Source organism: Ursus maritimus, unplaced genomic scaffold (assembly GCF_017311325.1).
Source record: "Ursus maritimus isolate PB19 unplaced genomic scaffold, ASM1731132v1 scaffold_14, whole genome shotgun sequence".
Classification (NCBI taxonomy): Eukaryota; Metazoa; Chordata; class Mammalia; order Carnivora; family Ursidae; genus Ursus; species Ursus maritimus.
Window position 1 is genome coordinate 52,214,336 of NW_024423786.1, and position 9,146 is coordinate 52,223,481.

The window sequence follows — 9,146 nt, forward strand, 5'->3', positions numbered from 1 at the left end:
GGCTCAGAATTGGTGAAGGCATTAACCCTGCAGCTGGGCTGGAGACATACCTGCTTTGCCATTATCCTGCTCTTCAGGAGCAGACACTTGGGAGAAGGGAGACAATAGGGTCCTTAGGAACCCCAGAGCACAGAGTGTCTAGGACTGCAGGCTCAGGGGTCGCTGTCTCCAGACCATGCCTGAGTTCAGGCCCGAGTCCGACCTGGACATCTGGCAGTCACCTCCAGCACAGCCAGTCTGCTGTGGAACCTGACACCTTGTCTCCAACTCAGGGATACCTCCACTCTGCACCCAGGCGTTAGGCTTGAAACTTGGGCCTCATCCATGGCATGGGCTGGCTTGCTCCTGCTCACCCCTGCGTCACATGCCAAGTCCTTTCTGATTCTTCCACTGCTCTTCTCACACCTTCTCCCTCCACCCTGGGCCACACCCCTGCCGTGGCCACACCACGCTCACTGGCTGTTGGCCTCTGGGCTGCCTTACCTCCTGTTCTGCCCATCAGGAGCTGGTATGACTTCTCTGAAAGGCCCTTCCTGCCCTCTACTTTCTCCCCTGGCACTGCCAGGGAGAGGGATTGTCCCTCGGCTTCACACCAGCAGCATGGCAGAATATGCCCTTGCAATGAATGGTCCTCAGGTGCCCGGGCAGGATGGTCGGGCTGAGGGCTCAGCCCCACCACCAACAAACCTCTGCCCTTGGGGCTGGGGCTGGAGTTGTCCGTGGGCTCCATGTCCTCATACAGCTCGTAGACTTCATCCTGGTCCCTGCAGGAATACCTGAGGTAAGGGCCTCTTTCAAGCCCTCAACCTGCGCCAGGGCCCCTTTACTCCCCACACTCACTGCAGAATGTCTTCAGTCTGTCCCGCTTGGAAGTGGATTCCAGCAAAAGAACGGGTCCTCCTCAGAGCTGTGGAGAGATGAGAGCGGGAGGGAGGCAGGCCCTGCCAGGGAGCCTCTTCCCCAGCTTTCTGCCTGGGTTGCCGTGACCCACCTGTGGCTGCGGCTGTGGCTCTTCGGAAGCTCTGGACATCCCTGGGGCCAGGGGGTAGTGGGGGCTTGGCTGGAGGGGGTCCCAGGCTGCTGGCTGGGGGCAGAGGCCTCCGCCGGGGTGGGTGGCTGGATTTGAGGCCCAGCCTCGACCCTCCACTGTGGGTGAGAGCTCCTGATCTTTGCTGCCTGGCTCCAAAGCCAGGGCTGAGTGGGAGCCTGGGGCGGGAGCCTGTGACAGCAGTGGGAAGTGAGCCCTCTGAAACAGAGCCGGGGAGGGGTGGCTTTTTAGGGAGATCACCAAAGAACTCGGGGTGCAGGTGCTTTTTGGGCAGAGCACTGGACTCGGGCTGCGAGAACTTCCGGGGGGGCCCCTGGCACTCAGGCTGCAGAAACTTCCCGGGGAGTAGGCCAAACTCAGGCTCTGAGGACACCCTGGGGAGGCTCCCCAGCTCGGGCTGTAGGGGCTTCTTGGAGGGTGCTTTGAATTCAGACTGCCGCGGCCGCTTGGGAAACACACTGACTTCAGGCTCTGAGGACCTCCTGGTGAGGTCACCAAAATCAGGGTGCAGGAGCTTCTTGGGGAGGTCATTCAGCTGAGGGGCTGGGATCTTTTTGGGAAATGTATTGAAATCAGGCTGTGAGGAGTGGGGCTGGGGCTTACTGGACTCAGGCTTCCAGGGGGGTGTCTGAGGGACCTCCCCGATCTTGGGCTGCGGCAGGGATTTCTTAGGGAGGCCACTGACCTGAGGCTGTGGGGGCTTTCTGGGGTACACACTGAATTCCAGCTGTGGTGGCTTCTTGGGAAGGGTACTGAAGTCGGGCTCTGAGGAGTGGGGGTGGGGCTCACTGGACTCGGGCTTCCAGGGGGGCGTCTGAGGGACCTCCCTGATCTCGAGCTGCGACAGGGATTTCTTAGGGAGGCCACCGGCATGAGGCTGTGGGGGCTTTCTGGGGTACACGCTGAACTCGGGCTGTGGGGGTTTCTTGGGAAGGGTACTGAATTCGGGCTGTGAGGAGTAGGGGTGGGGCTCACTGGACTCAGGCTTCCAGGGGGATGTCTGAGGGACCTCCCCGATCTCGGGCTGCGGCAGGGATTTCTTAGGGAGGCCATCGACCTGAGGCTGTGGGGGCTTTCTGGGGTACACGCTGAACTCGGGCTGTGGTGGCTTCTTGGGAAGGGTACCGAAGTCAGGCTGTGAGGGGTTTGGGGTGGCCTCGTGGGGCTCAGGCTGCTGGAGCTTTTTGGGGAAGGCACTGGATTTGGGCTCTGGAGGGGGCTTGGCAGGGTTGCCAGGCTCAGGCTGCAAAGCTTTCTGAAGGACCTGGAGCTGTGGGAACTTCTTGGAGGGTTCACTTGGCTCGGGTTTGGAGGGTTTCCTGGGCAGATCAGTGCAACTGGGCTGCAGGGGCTTCTTGGGGTCCTCGCTTAGCTCAGGTGGTGGAAACTTCTTTAGAAGTTTGTTGAACTCAGGCTTCGGGGGTTTTTTGGGGAGTTCGCTGGTCTCCGGCTGAGAGGCCTGGAACTTTGCTTGAAGGCTCCGGAAGTCCTGATGGCTCCCCTAAGGGACATGGAGCCAGTCAGGCAGGGACTCACACAAGGTTTCTCCTAGCTCCTCTTCGCCACCCTTTCTCCTTGGCTCGCTCTCCTGTTGGCTGGGGCCTCCCACATTTGTCTCCAGACTCCCTGGAGTCCTGACCTTTCCACTTAGGCACTGCTTATGCCCCCAACTCACCCCCATCAGGACTCAGGCTCCCGATGCTCCCCCATAGCCTGCTGTTCCCACAGCCCTCCCCCTCAGTTGGTGGTGCCTTCCAAGTGTCCTTGAGGTACCCTGTGCTTTCATGCTCCACATCCCTAGTGCCTTCTGTTCTAATTTCAAAATACATCCAGAATCCAGCCACTTCTCACTGCCTGTACCACTGTGATGCTGGCTGGAGGAACCCAGGCTCCTAACCGGTCTCCTGCCTCCCCCCCGCCCCCCATCTCTGGCCAGGACCTCCCCCACAGCAGCTGGAGGAAGCCCCTCTGCTCAAAATCTGGCAACACTTCTTCATTTCCTCATGGTAAAAGCTGAAGACTTCATGAAGGCCCTAAACCGGCGATCTGCCTGCCTCCCTTACCCAGTTACCTCAGCCTGGCCCCCGCCCCTCCCCCCTTTCTCCAGCCTTTGTCCTGCCCCTTGCCTGGGACACGTGTCCCTAGGGTCTGCTGCTTGCCTCTTCCACCTCCAGGTCTCTGCTGATATTTTCTTATTAGGCCTGCCTTCCAGACCACCCTCATTTAAAAAAATTGATATCCGCTTTGCAGAACTCTCCATTCTCCCCGACCTACATTTTCCTCTCAGTACCTGCCACTATGTATCATACAGTTTTACATTATTTCACAAATGTGTCTTGGCTTTTTTGTGTGTGTTCTCTCTGCACCCCACCCCAGCCCCTATGGAAGGTTAGCAACTTGGCTCACTCACTGCCGTCCTCCCGGTGCGTGGCACGCTGCTGGTGCTCAGTAGATATTTACTGAAATATACAGGATACAAAGGCATATACTCGGCCACGTCCAGTCTGATTGTCACAGACTTGCAGAAAGACGTGGAGAGAGACCTGGAGGCAAATGTTGGCTCAGAGTTTCACAGTCCGACGACACCCTTTGTTGACGATCAGGGCACTCACCGTTGACAGCACCCAGGAGAAGCGGCAGGCTGGCCCAAACCGCGGCACAGTCGGGCACGTGCCCCACCTCTGACATACCTGGTCCATCCCAGCTATGGTCTCGACTGGCCCCATGCTCTCCGCCACAGACACAGGCGGGTGCACAAGTAGGCCAGGCCTGCTCTGACCAGAGGGGGCCCTGCTGCAGCCCCCACGCCTGGCTTCACTTGGACCCTAGGAGACGGGCGTGGGGGGGAGGGCAGAACCGTGGAGACTGTGCTCCTGTCTGTGCCTCACTTTGCCCATCCAGAGAACGAGGAAAGGTAGCAATTCCCTTCTAGGGCCTGAAATGCCCCTATTAAAGCCCCCTTCCAGGTGGGTCGGAGTAAGGATTCCCGGGTCACGCACAGGACCAGAGAAATCAGGGTCAGCAGGTCATGCCTTGGGTGACTGCTGGGGTGGGGAGTGGGTGGCGTGTACTTGACCCACTGTGTCACCTGCAGGAAGCCCCTCCGCTCACCCTGGTCTCCTGTCACCAGGTTGCTCTTCATGCCGACCCAGGAGGAGAGTAGTCCGGGGCCGTTCTGCCTGTTCCCCCTATTCAAGTCCTAGCCCCAGCCTGGGCCCCAGCTGTCCCAGCGGTGCATCCTGGCTGCTGCCTACCTCTGGGCCTTTGTGATGGTCCTTGCTGTTTCCGGGGCTGAGGTGGGGTGGGGGGGCTCACCTAGGGCCGGGGGTTCACTCACCATGGCTGCAGGCGGGTGATGGGCCACAGGGCAAGTGGGACCCGAGCTGGGCCGCTGCCTTCAGGAAGTGACTGTGGCTTCTGCTCCACCGGCCCCATGGGGGTGGGGGATGCTGGCGGGGTGGGGAGAGCAGAGGAGGAAGAAAAGGAGGCGGAGACAGCCCCTGCCTGTCCCCAGATCCTGCTTGGCACTTGAGTTCCTGTCCTGCTTGCTACTGTCTCCTTGGTCTCCGTGCTTCGTGCATCGGCTGTCAGCACATGCCCAACATGGTCACCAGTTGCTTGACTCTCTGTGGTTCTGGGGGCTGGCTGACTTCTGGTCTCCAGGGAGGACTCCGTGCCAGGCCCTGAAGGCCTCCTTGGGAGGGGGAGTTCTCTGGGGGTAAGGGGCATGGTCAGCTTGGGGCCAGGAGACTCAGGAGTTGGGAGAGCGTGATGGGTGAGGCCCTTCTGCAGGCTCTTGTTGCCTCATCCGCCTGCCTCATTTCCACACTTCCCCACCGTTGGATTCTCAGCTCTGAGCGAGACTTCCCTATTATGGGGACAGATGTCACATGGGTCGTGGGCGGCTGTGGGTGGCAGAGGGCCCAGCTGGGATGGCAGATTTGGGGGTGGGTGCATTGGGTGAGTAGTAGCTAAGGCCTTGCCCCCTGGGGAGGAAGGGAGTCTGAGGACAGGGCGGAAAATGGAGACAGCAGGGAGAGTAGTGAAGAGGGGCCGAAGGGGGCGGGCAGAACTAGTGCTGTGGCGGCGAGCCCTAACCACAGGGCTTGGTCTGCAGGAGGTCAGTGACTTTGGGCACACAGACCGGGGGAGAGTGCAGAGCCCTGATTCTCAAGTTTGGCTATACATGGAAATAGCTTTAGAGTTTACGAAAAGATGGAAGGAAGCCCCTGGACATTCCGACTTAATTGGCCTGAGCCTGGGGGTTTCTTTTTAAAAAAGCTTATTTAAGGGACCCCTACACCCAACTTGGGGCTTGAACTCACAACCCCGAGATAAGACTCACACCCCTCTGACTGAGCCAACCTGGTGCCCCGAGCCTGGGGATTTCTGAAACACTTTGAGGGTGATTCTCATGTGCCCGCAAGTCACCCTGAGACCCTATTAAAGTACAGGTTCTGCCTCAGGTCCGTGGTGGAGCCTCAGATTTTTAAACATCCCAGGTGATGCCCTGGAGTAGCAAGGATGTAGAAGGATCCAGTCAGTCTTGAGGACACTGCATTCCCAGCTGGAGCCGTTCATTACCTCCCTGCCATGGAGGCCACAGGCTGCACAGTCGGAAAGGACTCCGCCTGTTTGTGTCCACCTTAAGATGCACAGCTGGAGGATTCTGGAGCCTCTGTGCCGGCCCATCCCCACCCCCATCCCTGCACTAGCAGGCATGCCCCGTGTGTCACATTCCCAGATGCAGGTCCCCTTGGAACAGGAGTCCTGGGAGACCAGGGATGATGAGAGTGGGTCTTCCCTGGGTCTCTGGGTCCAGGCAGCACAGACCCTCCCGGTGTTTGGTGAGTGAGGGAAATGAATGAACGAAAAGACAAGTATTGGCCAAGAGCATACAGCAGGTGCCCCATCAAGGTAAGCTAAAGGACTAAACGCCCGTGACAAGCTGGGGACTTCCCAGGCTTCAAGGCCAGCCACACCATGTGAATACCCCACGGCCTGGAACTCAAAGTTTGTAGGGTCTCTGTCTGGCAAGCCCTATTCCCCCACGGCCCTGAGGAGGTGTTCCCCCCACCTCCCCTTTGTGTTTGGAGCCTTCCTGGTGGCCCTGGGCTGGTCTGCAAAGTGTGGCCATGAACTTGGACAGGAGGCTCCACAAATAGGGCTGAGGAAACTGAAGCCCGAAGTGAGTGCGGGCTAGGGTCTGCCTTGGGGTTTCAGTGCCCGGGCGGGGAGGGGTGTGTGTGTGTGGAGGTGTTTGCTCCAGCGATCCTGTGAAACTCTGGGCTAGGGAGGGGTCCTGGGGTTCTGAGCACATGGAAGGTGGGGGTGGGGAGCCAGAGCGGGTGTGTTAGATCCTTGCGCAAGAGCAGGGGCATGCCTGGCTGCCCTGGTTATGGTCCGGAGACAGATGCGGTGGTGGTCTCCACGCTCAACCACAAGTGGTCCAAGTGCACGCAGTCAAGGAGGACTGAGCATGTGGGCAGCCAATCCTGGGGGTCGAGGGGTGCATGGAGGCCCAGGATAGGGGTGCTTGCATCCAGGTCAAAGGAAGGGTTCTGGGACGGGCACCTAGGAGCCTTATTTCCCCTCCTCCAGTCTGGTGGTGCTGGCACTGGTGCTGGACAACTGCCGGACGGTGGTTGGGCACCTGGCCGGACTCATCTGATGTAACCCACCTGGAGAGGCTCAGCCTGTTCGACGTAAACCCACGGTCTCTTATCAGCCTGCCCCCTGTTGGGGCACCCAAGCAAAGTGGATGACTGCCCTGATACACTGGCCTGTCCTTCTCCCTTCAAGACTGATACTCCTGGGCGCCCTCTGCTGGGCGGAGCCGGGCCAGGCTTTTTGCAGTTGGGGGAGGCACGTCCTCCCTGGGATCGATCAGTTTGGCTAGAGGGAGGGCAGGGGCTGAGGAAGACACTGGGAGCAGATTTCCCAGTCGAGCTGAAAAAGCTGGACATGAGTTGGGAGGGGGCAAGGGTAGGATGTTACTTTTGGAGTGAGCAGGGTGCCCAGGCCAGGTATGATCCAGCTCCTTAGGCCTCTGAGCAGAGTTTCAGAGGTTGCTGGGGTGGGGGTGGGGGGGGGCACACACTGTCTCCATGGGAGGGGCTGTTGCATTTACATGGGTGATGGGGTGGGGTGGGATACCTGGATCAAGAATGTTGGCTCTGGAACTTTCTGGAAAGGTCCTGAGAGACTGGGAAGTGGCACTGCCTGGATTCAGGGGTGGCTGAATGAGAGGGACTGATGGGGGAAGGGATTCTGATTACCTTGGAGACAGGTTGGGGTCCTGGGGGAGAAGACTGAACCCTGTCCCTGGAGATGTGGGAAAAGGGGAGGGTGCCCTTCGGGCCTCACTGCCTGGGTTTTCTTATAGATGGGAACTGTCGCTGGCTTCTAGGGTGGTACAGCATCAGTGAACTGGAACTGGGCCTGGCTCAGTCATCTTACCCTCCTAGCCTCACCTTCTCTAGCTGTAATATGGGCCCCTTGATCCCACGCCACTTCCTTCCTGCGTTCTTTGCTGGGGGGTGTCCCAGGCAGCCATGGGCTTGGTAGCCAGAGGGATGTGAATCACTCACAAACATTTCCCAAGCCCCCAGCGTGTCTCCCCAGTCCTTGTTTGAATCTTCATAAGGACCCCAGGGAGTAAGCATCATGACACACCCATCCTAAAGACTAGCAAAGTGAGATGCAGGAAGGCTGAGTCTTCTCCAGGGTCACAAAGTCCTGGTTCCAGGCTTCCAGCTGGGAAGAGGAAAGCTCAGGGCACCTGGAGCCCCAAGGTCCCCTGATGGCCCATGTGGCCCCACAGCGGGTGCTGAGCGATACCTGCCTCAGCATGGGCCCAGAGGTGCTGGCAGAACAGACACCTGGCCTGAGCCAGCTGAGTCTCAGCTACAACCCCATCGATGATGTTGCAGCCCTGAAGCCCCTTGTGAGATCTCAGGCAGCCACACAGGTGGGCAGATCCTAAGGGTACTCAGGTCAGCTCCTTCCTTCAGAAGCAGAAGGGCCTCTGGAGCGTGGAGCTGTTCAGCTGCAAGGAGGCTCGGGAGTTCTTGCTCTTAGAAGGTCTGTGTTCCCCAGGAAGAGGAGGAGGAGGAAGAGGAGAGGGATGGGGGAGGGGGTGGGGAGGTTCCGGATGGAGACTTGTGGGTTATTAGAACAAGGTCTTCATCCAGAAAGCCGTGGGGAGCCACTGAAGGCTACCAGGCAGGCATGAGAAGAAACCTGTTTGCAGTGGTGTTCGGACTGGGGGGAAGGGCAGGAGGGACTGCTTCAGGTACCCGAGGAGGGGGAAGAGGGTCAGGGGCCTAGGCCAGGGGACCATGGGGCTGGAAGACAGCAAGATGCAGGAGGTAAAACTAGCTTCTGGGGGTGGCTGCCCACAACACGCACAGGACTTCCACATTCAGGAAGCTTGGCCCACTGGGTTTTGGTGACAACAGGGCTGGGACAGCAGTGTGGCCCCAGATTTTGAACCCTGATCCAGGACTCATTTTCCATGAAGGAAGGGAAGAGGAGATCCTCGTGGCTGAAAGACTGAGAAAGGGGACGGGTGAGAAGGGAGGGAGTCCGGGCTCCCTAAGGTTGGCTTTGACCCACCCTCCTCCTCAGAGGTGACATAGGGGCAGAAGTGAAAGCAGGCAGCCAAAGATGAGGGTCTGGAGGACAGTGACAAAGGCAAAACCAGAGCCCCCGGGCTGCCAGCGTGCCCAGACCTGGGGGCCCTGGCACCACCACTTCAACCCTGTCACCTGCCAAGTCAGCACTGGCTTCGGGATTTGGGGGGGGGGGGTTCCAGCAGGGCCAGCCCCAGCACTTTCTCAGGACCAGCCTCCCAGCCTGTCCTACTGACTGACATCCCATCTGGTTTCTGGAAATGTTGGGACAAGGGGCACTGGCAGTCCCAACTACAGCTGGATAGGGTAGCACTGCGCTGGAGACCTGGGTCCCAGTGTTAAGGTGACAGGGGAGTAGTGAGGGTGAAGGGAGGCTTGTCCCCTCTCAGAGTGTGAGCACCCCAGGACTGCTAGACTGGCCGGCTGTGCATCGGAGGGGCAAGGGACCCAGACACAGCACCGGC

At 59.1% G+C, this 9,146-nt stretch overlaps 1 protein-coding gene across 6 annotated transcripts in view; it reads right to left on the reverse strand.

The window, feature by feature from the left end:
• The window catches only part of PRAM1 (PML-RARA regulated adaptor molecule 1), an 8,635-nt gene extending 2,991 nt beyond the window's left edge, over positions 1-5,644 (reverse strand). The window contains exons 1-5 of one of the 6 annotated variants that reach the window (XM_040629440.1): positions 4,386-5,644; positions 3,459-3,591; positions 992-2,549; positions 841-907; positions 688-776 (exon numbers count right to left, since the gene is read on the reverse strand). In XM_040629440.1, the coding sequence (XP_040485374.1) occupies positions 688-776; positions 841-907; positions 992-2,549; positions 3,459-3,591; positions 4,386-4,777 (2,239 nt within the window). In that variant the 5' untranslated portion in view covers positions 4,778-5,644. Of the gene's footprint in view, positions 1-687; positions 777-840; positions 908-991; positions 2,550-3,458; positions 3,592-4,302 lie in introns of all 6 variants that reach the window. The other 5 variants (XM_040629444.1, XM_040629443.1, XM_040629442.1 and 2 more) reach the window with 5 other exon arrangements.
• Positions 5,645-9,146: the final 3,502 nt, after the last annotated feature.